The following is a 24,280-nucleotide window of genomic DNA, read 5'->3' as shown; positions in this document are numbered from 1 at the left end:
GATGAACCAATCAGACGCCTCCCTGTCTCCTTGCTCGCTCTCTACTGCTTGTGTGCACTAGCCCACACTCAAAGCGCATCACTGATGACAGAGTTTATACTCGGCTAAATTTCTACACAATGAAAGCGATGAGCTGAGGTCCGCTTCTGGAGCAACGGAGCTCGTGGATGTAAGTGAGGGGGCGTGGCTTTTGAGGGAGCGCAGAGGGGAGGGGGGTGGGTGCAGACGGACCACTGAGGGAATGCTACTTTCAAAACCATTCTAGTTTTCTTAAATTACCAACCCTGCCTTTAAATGTACTTCTTACTGAGCCCTCATTATGAACATAAAAGGAAATAAATCTCTGCATGTCTGTGTGCAGACTCCTACTAAGTACTCAATGACTTTAATCCCAAAATAAGAACCACACTCCAAAAAAAAAAAAAGAATCCACACAACTGAAATTTTTATCAAAATCACTTAAATATTTCCTTTTAATTCAGTTTTTCCTGAAAAAAGTAGCTTTGGAAAAATGGCTTTTTAATTGATTAAATCCCAAATGATATTTGATTCTCAGTGTGTCTTTGGCTCGGGAAGATGCTCAAATACATCCATGGAGGGATCACACAGAGCCCTTGTACGCAGGATTTTAAATACACACACTGGTAGAGATTGGTGTTACGTAAAGCTAAGGCTTGCTTTGAAGGACAGCTATAAATACATCGATCATTTTTTTCATCATTCAACTGGAAAAATGCTCTTCTGCAGTGATCCCGATGGCCTTTGTACTGTGTCGATGTGTGCACATGTAAATACAGCTCGAGTGGAAGGAGAGGTGACAGTTTACGGTTGTCTTTTGAAAGTTGTCTGAAGCAACATTAAAGGCACGAGTGAGACAACACAAAGGAATTAAATATTTACAGGTTTGGTCTCATTATAGATTCATTAAGTTCATCCAATCAAACGACTTGAAGTAAACCATTATTTACAGGAATGACTGCAGCCGCTCCGAAGCTGCTGCTACTACAGGAAACTACGCCAAATGCACGAGGAGAGTTTACGATAGCTGCAATTATACCTTTGAAAATATACACTACAAATCAATATATTACACTAAATCAATACTCTAATTCATTTCTCTCACTTAGAAGAAACACAAATGTACGCTACACCTTACCGAGGAGAACCACAAAAAGAAGAACGAAGCTGAACGTTCAGAGAAAAGAGCGACGACGCTCCACAGAAACACGACAGAGCTTCACAGTTTAGAGGAAAATCTGCTGCTTGGCAACAAAAGTGACGTCATCTGAGCCCCAAGTACTCATGGATGCTGCGTTCAGGTCAAATGGGAATTGGGAAAGGCTTTGCAAGTCTTTAAGAGTTTTTCAGATATTTCAATCCCCACAGCTTACATCTCCATCATTTAAAGCAACATTCAATTATTTTAGAAATGTGATGCATTCACTGTTACAAATATGCACCCAGCTATCAGCACATAGAGGGGAAGAAAGGTGCCTCGTATTCCCCTCCATCAGACTTTGAGCCTGGTTAGTGTCAGCCTTTCATCAGGCTGCAGTGAGAACAATGACCCCGTCTCTGTTTTCTCAATGAACTGAAGGTTGATGTGACTGCAGTAGTCACATGTCCGGTAAGACATGAACGTAGCATGAAGGAAGAGTGAAACATATGAACTGAAGGCGTGCTCACACCCTGTCAGGAAGCTTCCCCCGTTTATAAGCAGAATACAGACGCTATCTGAGAATGATTGTAAAATACAGCACCTAAAGACTGTGTTACACACAGTGTGACGCCCCCTGCAGGAGCAGAGCAGGGTGTCGCTGCAGCACACAGGAGATGTTAGTTCAGACAGCTGCTAGCTGCTGAACTTTTCGCTACAAAGGTTACCGACCTGCTGCCCCTCCCAGTGCAGGGGTCAGACCAGCAGCACACCTGCTGCCCCTCCCAGTGCAGGGCTCAGACCAGCAGCACACCTGCTGCCCCTCCCAGTGCAGGGGTCAGACCAGCAGCACACCTGCTGCCCCTCCCAGTGCAGGGCTCAGACCAGCAGCACACCTGCTGCCCCTCCCATCGCAGGGCTCAGACCAGCAGCACACCTGCTGCCCCTCCCAGTGCAGGGCTCAGACCAGCAGCACACAGGCAGAGATGGAAATGTTCACGTTTCACCAGGAAGCCAAACTAAGAAGGAACGTTTTCAAAAACAGCATAGTCCTGACGAACAGCTTCCAAGCCTCAGCTATATCAAACTTGTTCTCTCCCTGCCTGCACGACTTTTCTGTCAGATTAAAAAACCGCTCAATCCACTTTAGCTCTGGGGAAGGATCTAAAAGTTTTCAATACGTCGATTCATTCTGTATACCACACATTTTAAAACGATACAATCTCTGTCATTCAATGATCAAGGTAATGAAAAGTACAAAAACGTTGTAATGAATCAACTGTCTAAGTTGCAGAAAAACTTTGCCAACATTTCAGTACAGAGTGCAGGGGTTTGCCTGCAACCTTTGATCATTGATAACAAGAGATGATATTGGGTTCCGAGGACTTTGATTATTGTTGCCATGGTAAAACAATATTGCTTGATTTGAACAAGTTTCATATCAAATTTTAAAATTCTGGTATCGTGACAACCCTAGCTCTAGGTCAGAAAAACACAACAAGGCAGCTCTCACAGTTACTAGCACAGCCGGTTGGTTTTGAAGGATTTGCTCTCAGTCTACATGGAGCGTCGAGCGATAATGAAGCTGGCACAGACTCTCTGTCTTTGATGCTACTATGACGCTGCACTTACGCTCCTTCCCATTGGCTGTTTGGACTACAGCTCCATTTGTGTTGCGCTCTAGCACAATAAATTATTTTCTTTTCATGACAAAACTGTAGAAAAAGTGTTTAACACTCAAAAGCAGTTATTCTATATTTCTTTAAACTCTGAATAGATTTTCACTCCCTGAACAGCGTCACTAAGTGAATCCCCCCCCCCCTTCAAAACTAGATACAGACTTTCCTTCATTCTGCTGCTTCAGGAACCATTTCCACTGTAATAACAAGAATAAGAGGCAGGAGTTAAAGAGAGAGAACAGGAGTTGGAAGTTGTTTTTGAGGGGGAGGGGGGTTTCATGGTCACTTCTGTAAGAAACACAACGGTAACTGAACTGAAACAGAGCTATACGAGAAGCTTTAAACTAAAATGTATGGGTCCAACTCAACACTCCTCCACCTCCTCCTCCCCGTCATCACATGGTTAAGACATCTTCGATTCAAGTCACAATCAGGTTTTTGTTGAATGCTGATTAGCTGTCATGACGACCAAAAACAAACTTTGTCACTACGGGGTCTACAAGCGGTCTGTGAAACAAACACGGCTCAGCCACTGACTGAACTAGGCTTTAGTGGCTCAAGGGGGGGGGGGGGGGGGGTTTATGTTTTATGGCTGTTAGCACATAGAAAACATGTAATTCATCAGTAAAAAGGAGGCTTTCTCCTGCTGTGGTCTGTCATGTTTAGACAACATCCGGTCACTGAGACAGAAGACGTAGGAATCATCTTGTTATCAGACCGTCCCTGAGATGTCTGTGATGTGTTTATGTGCGGTTGTGTATGTGTGGGTGTATGCATGTATGTGTGCGTGTGTGTGTGTGTGTGTCACGCAGTGGAAGGCCATATAGGCAGGGGATGAGCCTCCGTGTTGAAGACATACTGGTCCAGGCTGATGAGGTCTGGGTCGTCAGAGAGAAGCAGGTACAGGTATTTCAGCGTTTCTCCCAGGAAGAAGCTCTCCATCTTGTCTCGAGGACTCGTGTAGTCCGGGTCTCGCACGTTGTTGATTGAGGTGTAGCCGCCAGAAGAAACCTGAGAGGGAAAATACAAATATTCACAGAGACTTTTTTTTTACTTCTGTTCATATAAACGTTTAAAAGGAGTTATTTATTGACCCTGACCCCCCCAAAAAAAGGATCTGAGCTGCAAAAAAGTATTCACCGGTACTACCCCCTTTTCTACTTTCTATTTATTAATGGATGGATGTCAGTAATGAAGTTAAACATGTTGGGAACGAAGTTGAAACTTTGATAATACAGTGGTAAGGTTAAGAATAAAGTCAAATTGTCCACAATAAACTGAAAATATCAGGAATGACATGAAAACGTTTGACTGTATGGATTTTATTGATAATTGGATTCCCCCAAAAATCAAATAACTCCCCTCCCCTCCTGAATCTGGCTTATAAAATGATGGTATGCAGGTATCTTTTGACTTGTCTTTATCAACACTTTCACTGACCTTGGTGTACTTGTTAAAGTTTTGGAGGATCTCCCAGCCCCAGTCTCGGTACTTGTGGTCCCTGGTGAACCTGTACAGGTAGAAGAGACTCTCCACCGTCTCTGGTCGCAAGAGGTTGTGTCTGTCCGCAAGCTGTCACAGAAAACACAGAGGAGGCCGAACACTACTTTACCAGCCACACCTAAGACTTCACAGAGTAGTGCTACTACAGAAATCTATCCCTGAAAATCAGAGAGAACAATAACAAGTTTGGGTGATGTATATTTTCTTCCCCCTGGGATCTAGGAGAGCCTAAAGATGATGCAAAATAAGTTTGTAAGAATGACATTCAAGGACAAATATGTATGATTAGAGGACAGCAGCACTGTCTACCTTTACGTCGATATCTCTGTTGCTTCCTTCATGCATGTTGAAGTGGACAATCTCTGGACTGAGGCCCGTCTCCATCTGGACGTACATCTGGTTGCACGCCTCCATCAGCTGTTTGGCCAGATCCATGTGATCAGCGGGCAGGCCATGATGAGCTCCGAGGGCCAGAGTGCCCGGCAGGAAGCACACCAGGTGGTCCTGCAACGAATTCAGCTGTGTTAACCGAAATATCTGATAACGACCACTGAATAAACATTACTAGTTCATACATGAAGGAGTTCCTTCAAATAGTTTCCTCTGCAGTCTTCTTAAACCAAGAAGAAGAAAACAAAAGTTATCAGCTTTGATTTACTGTGCAGATGATCTGCTTTGATTGTTTGATGGTGTTGTGGTTATCTGTGCTCAGGTAGTGTTGAAGGCTGGTTATGATTCATGAATGGATTATATATTGTATGGTGATGTGGTGATGCACTTTGTAGGCTTTCAAGTTATGAATTTGTGTGTTTCAGTGACCCTCATGGAAACAAGCGACAGCCTCCCTCAGCAATCATTAAATTAGTTTACATTTTCAGCAATTTTTGCTCGACTTACAATAGACTTTCAACATGAATTTATTTATTTTTAATACCAACGGGCCTAGAAAGGAACAGACTCAGAATTACTTGGTACAATAAATTAATTTGCATGTAAGAGTGAAAAAGGAGCATTCACAACAACTCATTAAATCAGCAACATAAACCTTGAGTTTTTTTTTTATTACTGACCATTTTAGGGCTGAACTGTCCATGTGAGAGTTCTCCAACAAAGGTGAGACCATTGGGTGAAGACTTCTGCAACAGGTTCTTCTTCACACCTTCGATTGCCTGCAGATAGTCCTCCAAGAACCTAAAAGGCAAAACACACACACAAAATGTGACCACACGATTGTTGCATATCACATATTCATTTTTATAAGGTTTTCATCAAATATGCTCAAAATCTGTAATGCCTTTGTTTAATCTGTGACATTAAAACGTCGCCTTAATTCTAACAACAACTCTACTCCGAAGGTTGATTCATTATTCCTTAATATGTCTTATAAATCTGCAACATTATTATAAGCACTATGAGGTGTTTTTGTTGTTTTATGTCACAATGAATCTTCTCGTCAGTCGTACACCAGCATGGAGAAACTGTCAGGTTACATTGGAAACCTTCTATCTCTGGCTTGGTTATGAAAACACACTTATTAATATTCAATTATGGATTGTTGATTTGATTAAAGTGGACACTGATATGCAAGGATGAACTAAATGGGTATTTGTTTCGACAGAAAAAAGGAAGAAAAAGACAAAGCAGATGTAGTGTGTAGACATCGTGTTACAGCTACTGCTGAGGAATTCTTCAGCTGGAAGACTTATGAACATACAGTTTCCTATGAACATACATAAAGATAGTGTGTATAGTGTTTTACTTCTCAGAACAGACACACAGGACTAGATTTCCCTAACTCTTAAGTAGGCCAAAACCCAGAAGGGACACAACAACACACTTTACACAAATAATTCAGACACTCAAAGCTGCTTAATGTAAGCCTGTGCCCTCCAGTGTGTCCGCTGGGGATCGTTGTTCCACTTTATTAATCTTTCAGCCGCCCCACTGACACAGCCAGACACACCCAATGCTGCCAGATTAAATAAACTCCTGATTTAACACTGTGATATTAGTGTTGCACTCAAAGTTGGTTAGTTATATTTGAAACATGTGGTAGAGAAACACCTAGAGCTATGCCATTTACATAATCAGGGAATTCCCAGAACTGAAATAAACTTTATAAAGTAAAAAAATATCATTTTGTGCTAAGTGCTGATGGTGTAATCATGTGTGATTTCAGTTTCTGAGGATTTTCACCATGTTTTAGGTTGTGTGTAACAAAGCCAGTTCGGCCTCTCCCTAAATGCAGAGATGTTTTTGTTTTGAGAAATAAACAATTTATGTAATAAAGTGGTATTTATGCTGTGTTGAAAATAACAACACTGAACATACTGAATAAAAAAAATGTTTCCTCAATATTTGGCACATATTTGAATGGTAAATTCAAAAGTATTTATTTGGCCTGTTGCTACTAGAAACAAACCTCAATGGCCATCCTAATTTAGGCTTCTTTGTGCTTTACTTGTTCACTTAAAGTCAAAGTTTCTTTAAAAGACATGAAGCTTTGGAGAAGAACTATTTTGTTACAAAGTTGTATATCCTGAGTATATGTTTGTATGAACATGACCTTATCATGTCAGCTAATGTGCTACTTGATGAACTGAAATAAGGAAGCCTTAGTTTAAATGGATAAAGGCTCTGTAGCTTCATTTATTCAAATGAAGTTGAATGTGCAGAAGTTGATTTTCTGGTATGGTCCTTGAAGGTGTACATGTAGTTTAATAGATTCATGTAAAGTGAGCTGTGTGTCTCTTCAGTCTGACTCACTGGTTCTCCTGCTTGCCCCCCTGGATCCACTGTTTCAGCAGGTATTCATAGTAGCTGTCTGCTCGCGCTCCCAGTGTGTAGATGCCTTGATGGGTGAACTGCCCGCTGTTTGTGTTGATGAACATGGGCACCAGACCGTCCAGCTTTCCGTCCAGTTTGTGGACCTGGTTGGTAACTTCGGCCACCGCAGCCTGGAAAACCAAAGACAGAGGTCCAACCAAAGGATGAGTGAAGCTGTGAGGATTTTTGTGACTTTTATTGAAAGACTCAGAGTAAAAAAAAAAAAAAAAAGATCCTCAATGACTAGAAATTATTTTAAAAGTCTAACCAACACCCATGCCTCCACACTAAATGAAAGTAGTGAACCTTCTGCAATAAAGATTGAAAATTTCCTTTGCAAACTATCTGACCTTTCACCTTCATTCCTTTAGTGTCACAAAAGTCATTTTCTCTGGGGCTGAAGTTTTTAAACAGATTTTAATACTGCAAGAACGATCACCTGAAATGTATCAACTGTGCTTCAGAACATTTTAAGTTCTATACCAAGTTGGTCAGCGACAAAATAAACTAAAATAAAGCTACACAGACCTCCTGACCAGCCCTCGTCTTTAGCAGCGCATGTTCTAAATTAAAGGGATGGATGAAAAAGAGGTGAGAAGAGGAGGAATATTTTATCTGAAGGAGTTTTCACGCCTCGATCATTTGGAGGAGTTTTTCTGAAACGAGGGGGCGTTTCCCACCTTGGCCCGGTTCGTTTGGAAATGTGTGAACAACACAGCAATCTCTCTGGTGCAGAACAAAAACAAGCGAGGTGTCAAGACACTTAAACCCTTTTCACACATACAGAAATCTCCTGAAAAACTCTGGAGATTTGGCTACCCGGAGGTTCTTTAGGCTATGTGTGAACGTAAACAGCCGCGTTTTTCGCGCGGACTTTACCCGGAGTTTATCCGGCCAGACCCCTAGTATTTTATCCGCAGAATATCCGAGTGAGCTGATGTCTGAACGCGGCCGAATATACTCGATACGATTTTCAATTTGAGCCAATGGAAAGAGAATGACGTTTATATACAGTGACTGCATAAAGTGTCTGCACGCGACCACTATGATCTCCGTGCACGTAATTAAACGGCTGCATTCTGTTTTCTGTTCGTGAGTATGTTGTTCTCCTCTCTTTTGTGGATGTTGTTAACAAGAACAATATGAACCTGTCGGAGAACTTTTCAAACTGATCAGGAAATTACAACATAGGATTTCAGTTCTTTATGCGGCCGCAGACTGAAGCAAATGACCAAAGCTAACCCAAAATTTCTGTTACCAAAATATGAAAAAAAATAAAATAAAAATCAGATTCTTTAACTTAATGTTGGAATGGGTTGATAGCTCACAGGTGATGTCTCTGCTTACATTTATCAAACACAACAGACATTTTATACAAACAATACTGAGGACATGTCAGTAGATTTAATGCCCAATTGATCACTAACAACATGTGTTTTGTTCCTTTAATCAAATATGTTTTAACTACACATGGCGGGGTTCTGGACTGGAGCCAGCAGAATTAAGACTTCATTTAAGGAGAATCCTCGCGGCTATGTGAGCACATGCCATGTAACAAGAATTACAGAGAAATAAAGAGTTTCAAATGTGACCCATCACTTGTGACCCACAAAATAATCAGCATGTTGTTATCTCTATGAGAGAGATGACAAAGTCTGCTGCAAGGCAACAAAAGCATCGGCTGATATCAAACCTAATAAGAATCAAAAAACAAACAAGAGAAAGCTAGTGCCCTCAGTGTTCACTGAAAGTTAGCGACATTAGCAGCACGCTGAGGCCACACTGTACACTGATGATGGTAGAGAAAAAGAATGAAGGCTAGATCAAAAAGCTGCACATGTGAAGGTGTATCTGTCAGTGCATTAACAAGTGGACTGAGGCTTCAGGTACAGCTCTTTGAAAAGTGTTGTTGAACATCTGTGTGTGTGTTACCTGGTACTGTGGTTCCTGTGTGAGGCGGCTGAGCTCTCTGAACTCCAGCTGGATGCTTGTGACCTCGGCCACAGTGCTGTCTGAGGTCCAGCGAGGCGGGTGGGCTGTGCCTTTCCCAATGTTCACATCAGAGTAGGGGATCTTGGACGGGGTGTTGAAGGCCGGCATCAGTCTGGAGCCGATGTCTTTCTGCAGTTCAAGACCAAAGGTAACCAGTATGAAAACCTCATTTTTAATTATCACTCATGACTTCACTTTAAAAATATAAGGGGTGCTGTTGAGCTTTTCCATATCTACTGAGACACCTTGAGTTGAGTTTGCAGCATATATAGTTTTTTTCTAAGTTAGTGATGCACCAGAATGTAGAAGAAGGTTGTACAAGGTGTCAAAAAGGGATTGAACACACACAAGTACTTTGAATCATTTCTGTAAATGTAATGACAGATAACTGTAGTAAACAGTGTTTACAGTGTAATTTGAATTATACCAGAACCTGCTGGTATATTCAAGATTGAATGTTTTTGACATTCAATGCATGATTCAAACATTAGACAAACCTTGAAAGTCAAAATGATCACTTTGACTGTTCCTGTTGTCTCAATACGCTCTTTAACATGAAATATGCTCAAGTGTAATTTGATCTATAAGCCATAGAAATGTATTAGAAACTTAACCTGATACGGTGAATATCCTTCTTCCAATAATATTCACTCAGAAATAGTTTATTTTGCTTTTTTCTGTGATTTAAACGTGGATTTTATTTTGCTCAGACTGTAGCTTTATCTGGGGGAAACAGAGGCCTTCTGTATGTAGTGAGTTTACTTCGTCCTTATGGATTTAGAAGAATCAAAAATGCAACAATAACATCACAGTATCTGTATTTGTCAGTGTGCAGACATAACAATTTATATTGCTGCCATTCCAGTCGTTTTTCTATTTCTTGGTTGTATTCCAGCAGGTTGTGTTGTGCTGTTCTGTCTTTTTATTTGTTGTTTTTGTCCACTGCTGTAAATCAAATTTCCCTTCCAGGGACAAAATGTTCTGAACTGAACACATTGTGCTTTCATTCTTCTGTTAAGTGAATACAGTATATGTTGACTCACAGCTTTTTCTAGGAACACAGTGTCTCCAGTCAGATGGTAGGTGCTCAGCAGGCCTCCCAGGATGCGGATGGTGCTTTCAAACAAGTTTACATCTACGTTCTTGTTGAATGTGAGCTCTGTAGCCACCCAAGTCTTTGCTTCTTCAAATTCTGGAAAACAACACGAGAAATTGTTCAGAGCTGAAACAGAATCATTTATAAATGAAGAAACTAATCTAAAAGGGTTTTATCAATCCAACTGCTTTGAGAGAAGATTACATTTAGGATTAAGATCATTATGAGCCGGTATGGTTCAAAGGTACAGAGAGAGAAAGTAGGTCGGTGGTTGGATGCCAACTCATCCTGTCCCCATGACAGGCAAAAATTGTCGGTAAGAACCTGTGACAAAACATTAAGTAAAGCCAGGCTGTCTTTCTATGACGTAACATAAAGAGTCCAATAACAGGTGTGATATGCAGACGTGAAATGTTCTCTCTACCTTCTTTAAGCCCCATGATCCACATGGTATCCAAAGAGTCGATAAGCGTCAGACCCAGGCCGAACCACTCGCTGTAGGACTTGGAGAGAGGCCTGAGCTCATCATGGCCCCAAGCAAAGTCTTTATAACCCTTCCATGCATGTCTGAAAGCCTCCCGCACCCCCTCCAGCCTGCTGGCATCTGGCACACACAAAACACACAAGATGGCAAATTAATATGTTACAAGTCTGCACAGTGATTCAGAAAATAAGATTTAAATGGTTCACTTATTTAAATACAACTCTAAAGAGAATACTCACATAGTCAACTGTCTTATAATGTATGAGCTAGTTGTATTATATTATTCATTCATAATTGAAAAAAGATAGATGAAACAATAGATACCAGTCTCGTTTGTTGGTTCTGCCTTCTTGTTGGCTGGTGACGCCTCCTTATTTTCTTCATCTTTAGCTCCTTCTGTGCCCTGCTCAGTGTCGATCACGGCCCCACGCCAGCTAGAGATAAATCACATATAAGTACAAATGTGTACAGCATGGACAAAATAATGTTGATTCCACACTCCAAGACTCACCTGATGACTCCCTCATCTTTCTTGATCTCAGGTGCCTTCTCCCTGAGCCCTGTATCTGAAGAGTTGTCCTTCCTCTGGAGACGATTGTGAAGAACAGGCGGTCCTCTCTTATTGGGTGCCGGTAATTTCTTCTGCAGCAAACAATGAGATAAACTAAAAAAAACATTTACATCTTTATTTCATGTTTTGCATTTATTGACAGAGAACCAGGATTGATCTGTGTTGTAAACTATTGCTACACACACATTCTTAATATGAAGACTCAAAAGTCTCATTATAGCTATTTGTTTTTTTTACAGCGTTTATCAAAGTGTGAGGTGCACCTCCACTGGAGGGCGCCAGAGGACTTCAGGGGAGGAGCAGCGTGAGAAAAATTAAACCAGAAAAAAACATCTGGTTACCTAACCTCTGTATTGTGTGGGGCTCAAAGCATCATTTATTTTTGATAAACTTCAGACAGAAAGGAGGCAGATTCTGGATTGATTAGAAAATGGTCCACACAGTAAGAATGACTTTTGGACATCTGTGGAGATTTGGGGATTTACTAAGAATAGATTGTGACCACTAAAAGCCCCATGAAATGCTCATCAATTGCCCCCACTATCTGCTGCATTTCAATGTCCAATCATTACGCGTTGACATTGGTTTGAAAATGAATGACTACTATGATTGATTTATTATTGTGTTGTAAAATCTGAAGTATTAACTCAAGTTGAGTTTATAGTTGTGGAGTTTGGAAAAGGGGAAATCCCTAAAAAGTATCCGTGCAATCATAAATTCTAGTTGTGATCAGATGACAGACTGTAACCTGTCGTCATGTCAAAGGTCAAGCTCAACATGGATGAGGACAAAACTGTTGTTTTTTAGCTCATTGTAGATGTGTTAATTCAAATGTGGAACAATTTAAGATCACAAATCTCCTCCACATCTGTATCCACCTCTGTTGTTAGGCAATCAATTCAAAGTGGTGGTTAGGCTTCAAATAACAAACAAATGTCATTCACGTCACAACTTATCTCCATCTGAGTCTAAAAATATCTGCAGTGCTCAGCAGGCAGCCTTGGATCTTCATGCTTTTGTTGTTTCTGTGTTGCAGTTAAAGGATTCTCACTCTTTTCTAGAGATCATTTTCCAGGACATTCATTATCAAACTCTCCTAACAATGTCCAACGCACATTAAAAACCAGCAGTCTGAGCCAGAGTTGAATCACAGAGTTAAATCATGCATGCGAAACAAGCTAGCTAGAACTTCGACTTTAGCAACCGAACTAATCATGGTAACCAATTCAACTGTTAAAAACAAGACCGGAAAAAAGCGACTTAAATCTATACACCTCGACTACAAAGGCAACCAGCAGCATCTCCTATTTTTACATGTGATTCATATTTCTATGACAACTACAGTTATCTTGTTACCTTATTGTCATCCAGCCTGCAGGTGCTACTGTATGATGTGACTTAGGAGTGTTTACAGCATGTAGTCTATTCTTAATACTAGAGTCCATAAACTATTGCACTATTTTGTGACATTAAAAGTTTGCCCTTTTCAGACAATAATGTGGTTTGGGAACTCTGATTCCTGATGAAATTAGGATCAATATTAAATCATTTTCCAGGACATTTTGCTTTTCCTCTCATTTTCCATATGCTTTCCATGACAGGAGAACAGGTCAGCTGTTTTCCAGGTTTTCAGGGACACATAGGAACCCTGAGATACTGTATCATCGTAGCTCAGGTTAAGGAGAGTGGTGAATCTTAAGAAAAATGTTTATGGGTGTGAAATTTGATGAACGGCTATAGACTTTCATGTTCCATGCCTTTACCTTTATCACACCACTCTGGTATTTTAGAGCTCCATTTATCTTTGAACCGTTTGGCTAACAAATGTCAATGTCATAACCACTGGAGGGGACGGACAACTTCTCCAGGCTTCTGATTAAACAAGCATCTAGTAATGAAGAATGTCAAGTCAAGACTTCCTTTTGTGAGATGCCATTGTTTACAGCCTACCTACTAACCATAAGAAGAACAGAGTTGGTAATGGGATGCAGGTATGCATGCAGGTATCTGTTAATTGACATTGAATAAAGCTCAATAGTCATATATGGCCATCAGTGGATCACAGATAGTTTCCCTGCATGCAGCTAAAGCCCACTGAAATGCATGATACTAGCTCTGCATACAGAAACTAAAACACTGATACCACGATCTGGTCCTGCACCTACAGGTTCAGCATTTGTATGCAGAATCTGTAAATAGAGATTAGAGCCCCGATACAGAGACTTCTGGAAACACTTCTGACCCCCTTTTAGTTTGAAAACTCAGAGGTTGAGTTTTAGATGTATAGCTGATGTACCAAATGCTCTTGGAATGGATGACCCAGACAGCCACATTTGCTTGCAAACTAGGTCTCATCAGTCATTATGTCGTTCTCACAGCCCCTTTATGCAACCCAGTTCCAGAGGAAAAAACCAACAGCCTCTTCCTTGGCTAGCAGATGTTAACTTAACATGAATATCTATTCACATTCACTATCTATTCACTATACTACATCGTGTCTGCATTTTCAAATACTAATACTGCCTATATGTGTATGGAGTTTGGTACCAAAATGGTACTAACGCCTTCTGAATGGAGATTTTTTTCCTTTTTAAACATCTTAAATAATGAAAACATAGTGTTGAAGAGGCCTTTAACACCAGCTCTGATCAATACAAATAGCTCACTTAGTACTTTTTCATAGGATGGAGATTATCATGATCCGTCGATCTGAATTAACATTGAAACTAGAGATGCAACGATTGGTAAAATCAGGACCGATACCGATGTTTGAAATAACAACTTAGACAAATTAGAATCATGACTTCTTTTGTTGTAAGACTCCCACAATGCCACATTTTCTCTAATGTTTAATAATACAATTAATTTTACAATGTTTCAATGTTACAATTCACTTAGCAGACACTTTTATCCAAAGCGACGTACGTCAGAGAGTAAGTACAATTAATTCAGATTTTGTCCAACAGGTGACTTCATCTGCCAAATAAAAACCTCCTCTCTGAATCAGTAGTTAGGTGTACTAGATTCCAGCATAAAATTGATTTGGCACGACAAATTAACATCGGCTACTGACATCGGTTCATGCCACATTATTTGCTGCTGATGTCTGTCAGCAGAGCCAATATTGGCCGATACCGATCGGTGCATCCCAAATGCAAAATGGGCTTATATACCTTACTACATTAATTAGCGTTCCTTAATTATGAATGAAGGCTCTCCAATGTCTTCAGAAACCCTGTCCTACCAAAGAAGAGAAGTAGAGATATAGAAACCTGTGAGGTTTGTTCTGGCAGTGGTGGTCGTGGCTGTTCAACAGGTTCAGGCAGCACATGAGGGATGACGGGCCTCAGGACGCTGTTACTGTCTGTGTACTGCTCTCCATCTGTAAGGCCTTAACACACACAAACACATTTAGTATGAAAGTGTCAAAGTAACACAGTTAAAGGACGGCAGACTGACAAATGATTACTGAAAATACAGAAATGAAACACTCATTATTCTGTGCGCATTGATCAGCTCCCAGGAGTCTGTGACTCAGACTCATGGGTCATGATAGATGCAGGCAGTATGGGAGCCTTACTTCTGAGGTGTTCATTAAAAGAAGGATAGGAAGCAATTCCACAAATAAACAGAAGGACGAGGAGGAAGAGGATGAGGCTCCGCTGCAGCCTGGACAGCTGCTTCCATTTCTGCAGGTACACAGAGGAGAGGAGGAGGGCGATGAATACACACTTCTATCCAACAGACCGACACCACAGGTAAAACAAATACATCTGGGAGATGCCTTTCACATTTCTACTTAAAAAAAAAAATCATGATATAACTAAATACATTTTCCCGCAACAAGGAAAGTTTGGATACACATTTGTTCAGACAGTTAAACCGTCCTTGTCAAATTTAAGGCTAACAGACACAAACAAGGTCTGGTAGGGGTTGTCTTTCTTGATCTAAAGAAAGTTAGTGATACTGGGCCTCATTTACTAATATCTTCTCAAGAATTTCTTATATTTGTTCCTGCGTGGGATTCATGACGTGCTCTTAAACAGAGGAGATGTTCACTCCTGTGATCTTAAATTGTTGAATGTCATGTCCTCATAAACTAGAAGCTTTTGCATGTTTGTTCTAATTAGCATAGATAAAGGCCCTTATATATGCCCATATAAGGGCATGAGACGGCAGGGCTGTGTGCACACAGTACACACGCATAGAGACTGTGCTGGATTAAAGAAAGATGTAGTGAGAAATTTGCAATGCCTGAATCAAATCTTGAATTTAGAAATACAGAAGAACTAAAGTGGACATAGTGCTGCTCGAAATAAAACCCAAACAGGCCGATTCAATTACCTGATATTTAGTAGAGTCAGTAATAGATAGAAAATACACACAACGCACTACAAACAGATAAATCAGATTCTAGCAGTACTTCAGACAGCGCTGTCATCAGAAACGATGAACATACATGAGTCTTACTACAGAATAAAAGAGAAGAACAACAGCAGTATCTTTTTTCTAAAGACATGTTTGCAAAGACTGCAAAAAGTGGGACACCAGAGCAGTGTCCTTATCCTTATCCGGGATTAGCAGGGCAGGAAATAAAAGGGCTGTAAAAAAAAAGAAAAGAAACCAAGAAAGGGAAACGTCTTTGTGAGCAGATCATCGATGCCACTGACTCACCCTCCAGCAGGACTGCCTCCTCCAGTTCTTACTGTTATTGTAACCTCCACTTCCTTTTTCAGCAAAGCTTATAGAAACATAGTCCTGTCGAGATGGTGGGTGCATGTCTGTAGATCAGCCCTTAAAGGAAGAGACATGTTATACAGTTGTGTGAACGAGTGGGTGAGGAGCTGGATGGAGAGATCAGGGGTCTCATTTAAAAAACTGTGCGTGCGCCCAAACTGGGCCTGTAACTGGAACGCCACCCTGCAAAGTCTGTGATCTTATAAAAACAAAACTGACGATAAATGTGCACACCAATAAGCAAACTCTGACCCAGGCGTACCTACAGTTTGGAGGCTAGGTATATTAGCGACACAGACGGTTAGGTGGTGAATTGAAGCCTGCAGAATGTATATTGATGCTTCTCATCGTTATTTTATTACTACACTATCAAACTTTACTGACAGGTCTACATCATGTAGTAAGCTGTTTTCTATTATTTACTTTCAATATGAACGATATAAACCAGACTGTATACTAACATCATCACTGATGTAGAAATACTAACCAGTACAAAAGCCATAGTGCACATAGTTTTTTTTGTATATCTTCCAATGTCGTGCATATATCATCCAGTGAGATCTTTTAGTTTTAAAAATATTTCTGCGCAGTAAGACACACAGAGTGCACAGAGACACGGGGGGGAGTGCTTTTCTCGTCACTCAGCATATCTTCATCACCTGCAGGTATTTATCATATAAATACATATATTGTACATAAATAAGTACATAGCAAGCAGTTAAAGTTGTTGTTCGTTGATGAATAATATCCTAGAGAGTGAGGGAGACTGACACTACTGAAGAAATCAGTGTGGGTCCCGTTAACATTTTACAATCTCAGATACACTCGAGTCGAGTGTAATAATGAAAGGTGGATGTTTTGGCACTGCAGGAGACTGTGTGAATGTAGCAGCAACGCGGGGACCCTCCTGTTACAGCAAACAAACAATATGTGCTGTCTAACCTCCACTTCAATCACAAGCTCGTCCATTTCTGGGACAGGGAGTTTATTTTCTCGCTCTTACTTCCAGTTTTGTTTGTGACTCAGCGCTGGAAAACGTTGATCAGCCTGCTCGTTTGCATACATTTTCATTCATGAGGTGCTTTGCATGGACGGTTACGGTTAAATGAGGGAGTATAGAGGCTGATCCACACATTGCCAGGTGGATTGTGATTTATAAAGAGGAACACTGTGTGCAGGTGGGCGTGCACAGGGTATTATAAATTTGAATTGTTTTCGGGCGCCTGCCATTTTTGGATTCAAGGCACATGTACATTTTAGTATGGATTCTACGCACCGTTTTATAAATGAGACCCCAGGCGAGGTGAAAATTGAGGTTCCAGATTACCCTGATGTTAGCTTCAGATCCAGTAGTTCAAGGAAAAACTAGAAATCTGAGCTGTATATTATTTTTCTTTACTCCTCTTAAAATTGGGATTCATCCTTTATGGTGTAACTGGAATAAAAGTAAAATCATCCTTTTTTAATTGTATTTCCCATATTTCACATACCTGAAAGTTTGTTTATTAGACTCTGTCTTCTCTTGGATGATCTGCTCTAGACTCAACAAGTAAACATCATGTAAATTAGGACATGCTTCAATGTGGTCTTTCTTAAAATAAAAGGTATGAAGGCTCATATTTATGCATTTTAAATTAAAGCCTTCATGGGATTATGGGTAATGTGGTGGAGATTTTTTAAGCATGATGGATATACGGTAGGATCTCAATCAGGAAGTGGTTTAAAAGCAAAATCCAACAGGATTTATCGTAGGTGAAACAGGGAAAAACACCTGTTTGCATTTACATAATGTAATAATGTGAGTGTTTAAGCTCTACAGTAGCTCAGTAATTCAATATATCTTTACCAGAAGTTTTCCATTAACTGCTGAAGAAGAAGCTTACATCAGTATAGTAGCTCTTGACTGTATTTAAGAAGTGGACATTGCCTCCATGTTCAAAATGCCAATGCAAAAGTGCATCTTTCTAATTCCCAACAGAAGGAGGCTGCAAAAAGGAGTCTGATTGTCGATTCTGCAATAATTAGCTGATTTGTCTCTTGAGATATCTCACCAGTCATCATTTCATCAGATTTCACGGTCTTATTGGAAGTTTCCCTTCTTCAATACAATATGATGTATATACATTTTTTAAATTAAGCGTAATTTAGAGAATAAAGGACGATAAAAACGATACGCTTCAAGAAGTGATATCCTGTGATTGACCTGTCAATCAGACAATGGATGTAGTAATGTGCAACCATCCTCTCGTCTACACGAGCTCTATTCTGGCCCCAAAACAACAAGTTTAATGCTATACTAAACACTCTCATATTCAGTCTATGGTCGCACCTCCAAGCAGACTAGAAGGTCAGGAGGCAGCTATGTGGAGGCAGATGGTAAATAGAGGTGTGGTTGTGATACCGTGACAAAAACAATAATGTGTCAGATGTGAAAGAGGAAGGTTTTTCACCACTAAGCCTCAGAGTCTAAAATGAAGTTTCATTTTCCTCTCCTGCCTTTGTGGCATGCAAATTAACATTTATACGGGAAGGTTTGTATTACTGTCCGTCAGTTCTGAAATCAATATATTATATGTGTTAACACCATAGAATGACTGTAAATATAAAAGTGTCAACACTGAGTCACAGATACCTGGCAGGATAAATATTGACTGTATGACCTGAACGCCCTACTTTTCAGATCAACGCCTCTTTAAAAAACCTCTACTAATATAAGAATAACATATGTTGCATTGTAGCTGGTGGTCTGAAATCTTCTCCTGCTACAGCTACAAACTATTCCAGGTTCCAGATGCTGGATTAATACCCTGGATCCATTTAAACTCACAAAAATGGCGTTCAGGACGAAGAAGACTACTGTAAACATTGATGGTCATGATTCGTACTTTTCTTACGGTCACTTGTAATTCACAACACACCCAATGCTGAGTAACTTAATTTAGGTTAAAATGTTTCGTTTACTTGCACTGTTGTTCATTTACTGCTCTGTGTGCCTTTGAATTGCCCCCTAGAGAAAAATAAAGTTTTTTGAATTGAATTGAATTGAATTAACATAAATGACATGAGGGCTGCAGGTTAGCACAGTTAGCTGTATAGCTGTCATCACATCTGCAAACATCAGTAATAATCAACAGGCTGATGTATAGTCAATGATGTTGGCCTTATTGTAACTTAATGTTGATATACAAGGCTTATACAGATGTTATATGTCTTATTTTGGGTATTGACACGAACAGCGCATAGACATTACCTTACCTTAACACAAGAGGTAACCTCTGGAGTAGCCCCGCTTTAGCGACTACTTCACTTTCGCCTCCCCGGCTCGAAGTGACGTTTTGGCGGATTCACAGCACCACTGTGGACCGAGGCATGGCTTGAGGCCTAACACAAAACCGATAAGGCGGGTATATTAAGTCTTGCACTTTATAATAACCCGACAGCAAGAACAGTTTTAAAAACAAAAAACGAAACTTGTTTAACTGCAGTTTTGAAAAATGATTACATAAAAACAGAGATATTTAATTTACGTTACCTTGTAAAGTATCCACAGTCAGATGTGCAACCAGTTCACCACCGGGAGGAAAACAGCACTCTGCTGTTATCTCAGCGTCAATGAAACAGCTTCGGGGGTCTCTTCATGCTTATAACATTAACACCGTTACCGAGGACCACGCAGTCGGTCCTGCTCGTTTATTGAGTGTTGTGTGGAGAATAAAAATGTGTTAATTGTAATCCACTTGTAGATTACAGCGGGCTGTGATGATGCTCGCTGACAACAACGTATGGGTTTCAGATGGACCTATGCTGCCTTCAGGGACTTCCTAGAAATATCGTAAATATCATAAATACTTCTGTTTCTCCGAAGGATGTTTCAAAACACTGCATCGTTTTTTGGAAGGTGTACATGTCTGGCTTTATCAAATGGTTTCTCAACTAGAAAATTCTACTACTATAAGAATGATTTCTTGGGGAAAGTTTTCTCATCCTTGGAAAATTTTATATACATAAATACATACATGATTGTAAATCTCAGGCTGTGTGTGTGTGTGTGTGTGTGTGTGTGTGTGTGTGTGTGTGTGTGTGTGTGTGCGTGTGTGCGTGCGTGTATTTATTCATAAATAAGCCTTTAAAGTCATGGAAAATGAAAATGCAATGACACCTTTCATGATTATAGAAGACATATTTTTTTACTTAATTTAATTATTATTAAATATTTTATCTTTCCTTTTATTCTTCCTCTTTTGAATATGCATCTGTGCATTTTTCGGTGTATTTTGAAAGATGTCAGTGCCATGTTGTATGTTTTTGCATTCTAGATAAAAAAAAATACATTTAAATACTGCTTTGTTTTTGCCCAGGTGGTGACATGGATATGTTTTGGGGGTATTTGACGCATGTATGCTTTCTATTTATATTAACCAAAATAGTGAATGTGTCAATATTTGTTTTGTATCTACTCGTGAAATGTTGGCTTGAATTTAAACTAGATAGTGAGTAATTAAATAAAGCTGCTGAAGATGATGATTTAATATTTAAAAGGACAAAGTACAGTAAATGAAAAGAGGGGCTGCATGTTTACATGTATTCCCTTTGTGAATGAATATCCAACACAATCCATTTCATTCTTGAATATAACATTTATTAACGGAAACGTACAGTTTAAGCATGGTTAGCACATTGTATCTTTGCAGCACACCTTTGGAGTCTTGCAGGATTATTTACAACTATAACAACAGAATCCCTTCATTTATGGTTAAAGCTGCACTGTGATAGGCTAAACATATTGCATATCAGATAATTATCAGTCACATGTGGTTCCACTCAGTTCTCTTTAAGAGCCCTGTTTTGGTTTTCTGGACTGCAACTCTTTCCTCCAATTTTCTTGCAGCTCTTTGAATCCAAAATCTCACCGCATACTACCTGCCTCGTGTCAAACAGCAGACAGACACAGAGAGAGACCAGCTGGAAAACATAGTAAAGCAACAACCTCAATACATTCATCTCAAGTCAAATACATATTAATGTTGCAAAAGGTAGATCGTTACTTCCCCACAACATAGTAAGGAGCGCCCTGGTGGCCAACAACCCAAAACAACTATTGCACCTTTAATTTCTGTGCAGCATTAGTGAAATGAGAAATGTTGAGAATCAAACAAGAAACCTGAAATCAGAAATCAGAACAAATCAAGATAAATAAAGAAGCTTGCAAAATAGAAAGTCAACAGAAAACAGCTTATGACAAAAGATGGATGAACATGGAGATGATGGGGTCAATATCTAGAAAAGCCACCTGATGTATTTATAATGACATGAATTACATTTAAAGGCTCAGAAAGAAGACAATTTGTAAAAGATCAGAAACCATAGAATCGTCAATCACAAGCAGTCAACAATCTGGACTCTTATTAGACATTACCCTATGACATTTTAACCTGATTGAATGATGACAAACATGTCACTGATAAAGCGTGTGTAAACATAACTAAAATAGTTCACAATTCTTTAAAAGAAACTGAATTTGACAGAATATAAATATGAATGAACGACTAAAATGATTGTTCTTGTCTATAAGATTGTGTCGAATATGAAGTCGTGTAAGGTATGTTAAGACAGTTTTTTTCAGACTTTCATGAATGAACAACAAAACGTTCACAAATACAAAATACATACTTTGTTCATATTGCTGATGGGCTCAAAATTCCCTGCAGTTCTAGATGAGATGAGGCAGAGCGAGCACTGTAAACATTCAACTTTTTTTATATTTTGAAAGATTTATTCCGTTAGTTTCAAAGTTTGTTTTTTTTAGCATTGAGATTCATTACCATGAGGTAGGTATTGAAGAGACCATCTTAATATTTAACATGATGTAAGAATTTTGTAAACTAGAGCTCAACTGATAGAGGATTTTAAAAACCCATATCGGTTTTAGATACTTCATTGACCAGTGCAGCAGACACATTTTTAAGCTGGAATGAAAAAATACCTTTTCCAAAAATAAGGATTTTGCAGAGATATGACTCCGCAAAGTTACACCGAAACCCATTGTTTTTATCTTTGGAATGCTGAATCTCCGGTCTGCACAACAAATATACCTACTTATGTTCTAACAAAGAAACCTTGAACCTTGAAATATTTGAGGTTTAAAGATCCAACAACAACACACTGGCTGCTGTTCTTTTTAACATTTTGAAGATGATCTTTTATCTCAGTTATTGAAAAAGTAAGACCACAGTATGTCCTGAGCGATACATTTTGCAGTTAAAAAGAAAGGTTGTGGGGTGCCGATGACCTGGCGATTAGGTCGCTCCCCATGTAGGGAGGCTGTGGTCCTCCATGGTTCCTCAGGCCCGGGTTTGAGTCTGACCTGCGGTTCCTTTCCCGCATGTCATCCACCATCCCCAATGTCCTACTCTTTCCACTAACCTTTCCAAATGAATGAATAAAATCCAAACAAAAATACATCTTAAAAAGCAAAGCTGAGTTCTGAGTGCTCTATGGTCGAGGAAACGATGACATAGTGATGCCGTTTCTAAATGACCCAAATGTAATGGTTACTAAACAGCCACCAGAAACACAGATACTAACAGCTAACCTATTTCATGGGTTCTTATTCCAAAACAGGTATAAAGACAGATTTGGTTGTTTTGGAAGGAGTTAGCATCCGTCTGATTAAAAGCAACATTCAGAGCACTCAGCGTATTTGCTAAGCGATGTCAGCCGAGTTCTTTCCAAGAAATAGTGCTCTGACAGCCCGGAGTTCAGCACACGTGTTTACCTGCATGCACAATCAGGGGATTTGCAAAATCAATACATGTGCAAAGTCATGTGGTACTTGTGTTTAGATTTAGCTTGTAGCACCATGTGTTTTCACGAGGAAACAATGTTCAAGACAAATATGCACCTGAATTAGATTTTAAAAAGACAATGAATGTTGAGCATTTATATAAATAAGCAGGGTGTTACAACACAAAAACAAAATGTACAAAATATGTTAAATGTTAAGAGCTTCAGATTCTAAACATCCCTGGTCTCAAAAGTGGACAAGCCAACATTCAGTCTGTGCAGAGAAAAAAAGTTCAGGAAGTTTTTCTCCGGGAGAATCTGCAGCTCACTGTGTGTCTTTTGTCCTCACTTCTGTTGGTTAAAAAGATTGCCAAGTCTTTCTGAAGCAAGAATTTGCACTGAGAGCACCAACATAGCTCAAGTCCAGCTGGTCAGTACACTCGCAAAACATTTGGCATCTAAAAAAATGATGCCATTCTATACAGGACAGTACGAAAGTGCCAGAAATAGATTTGTGTAGCTGCAGACGACCACACAGATGCAATCACAGAGGGCACTCCTAACTGAAGCATGCTGGTCCTACGCTGAAGCCAAACTCCTGAGTCATGTCTTTGTTTCCAAACACTGCCAGGTCCCTGAGAGGCAGCAGGTGGAGATCTTCACTTTCAAATAGAAAAACTGTTTCCTGGTCGCCTGAATCCAGCTGCTCTGACTGCTGAGGAGAAGAAAGTGGTGAGAATCATCAGGAAAAAAATGGGTGTGTCTTTTTTCTTTTATTTCTGATTATTTGAGGTTTAATTTATGTTAAAGCTCTCAATTATCCTGTGAAATATCTCATTAGCACAAAATAATGTACAGGTAAAAAACTGAAAGGAGTGGCATTAAAGTGGGTTAACATTCATTTAGCCTCAGGTAGCAGATATTATAAACCATGTCCTTATTTCTTTCTAAATATTTTGAGTCTAAATGACATAAAGACACAAAATGTTTGGGAATAAGTCCAGTAAAGTGTTTCAGAAAGTAGCAGTGAAAAAGTATTTACTTTATAGACAGAAAATGAAATGAAAAACTCAAAAGTAAAAAATCACAAAAATACTTCACCTAGCATTTTTTTTTATCAATGAGAGAACATTTGCAGCAGCAAGCGGCCGCCAGGACAAAAAACGCAGCACCCAGCGACACCACATGTCACATTCTCCCCTTCACATGCTCATTGAAGATGATGCTACTGAGGGGCCATCAATATTAAAGGAGCAATATGTAACTCTGACACCTAGCGTTTAAAATGGGTACTGCAGTCCAAATAAAAAAATTAGAGAGAGCTGTCTCCCCCCCGCCCCCTCATCACTAGAGTCCATGTTCACACAGGTCACCATGTGGTGGACACTGAAGCTTCAGTGTTTATCCAGCTCTGCATCGGTCTGTAAACCTTTCTGTGTTCTAACCTCTCTCC

General features: G+C 39.8%; 2 protein-coding genes across 3 annotated transcripts in view; both read right to left on the bottom strand.

Annotated features, from left to right (window-relative positions):
• Positions 1-443: 443 nt before the first annotated feature.
• Positions 444-19,837, bottom strand: man1b1b (mannosidase, alpha, class 1B, member 1b). 2 transcript variants are annotated; one of them, XM_061037443.1, is made up of 15 exons: positions 19,577-19,837; positions 19,300-19,425; positions 15,982-16,101; positions 14,888-14,996; positions 14,580-14,698; positions 11,248-11,378; positions 11,061-11,170; positions 10,677-10,856; positions 10,200-10,348; positions 9,097-9,285; positions 7,105-7,295; positions 5,409-5,529; positions 4,648-4,842; positions 4,276-4,407; positions 444-3,846 (listed from the first exon to the last, which is right to left on the bottom strand). In XM_061037443.1, exons 3-15 carry the CDS (start codon positions 16,084-16,086, stop codon positions 3,640-3,642), a joined length of 1,938 nt encoding a protein of 645 aa, XP_060893426.1. In that variant the 5' UTR covers positions 16,087-16,101; positions 19,300-19,425; positions 19,577-19,837; the 3' UTR covers positions 444-3,639. The 2 variants fall into 2 exon arrangements, with proteins under 2 accessions (XP_060893426.1, XP_060893427.1); XM_061037444.1 differs by having other exon boundaries at positions 11,248-11,375.
• Positions 19,838-21,692: 1,855 nt separating this feature from the next.
• The window catches only part of si:dkey-61l1.4 (collagen alpha-1(I) chain), a 54,898-nt gene continuing 52,310 nt past the window's right edge, over positions 21,693-24,280 (bottom strand). The window contains exon 64 of the mRNA XM_061037434.1: positions 21,693-23,542. Coding sequence (XP_060893417.1) covers positions 23,387-23,542 — 156 coding nt within the window. The 3' untranslated portion in view covers positions 21,693-23,386. The remainder of the gene's footprint in view (positions 23,543-24,280) is intronic.

Source organism: Labrus mixtus, chromosome 5, assembly GCF_963584025.1.
Source record: "Labrus mixtus chromosome 5, fLabMix1.1, whole genome shotgun sequence".
NCBI lineage: Eukaryota > Metazoa > Chordata > Actinopteri > Labriformes > Labridae > Labrus > Labrus mixtus.
The sequence above is the reverse complement of the archived record's forward strand: the minus strand, read 5'-3'. Positions and strand labels throughout refer to the sequence as shown.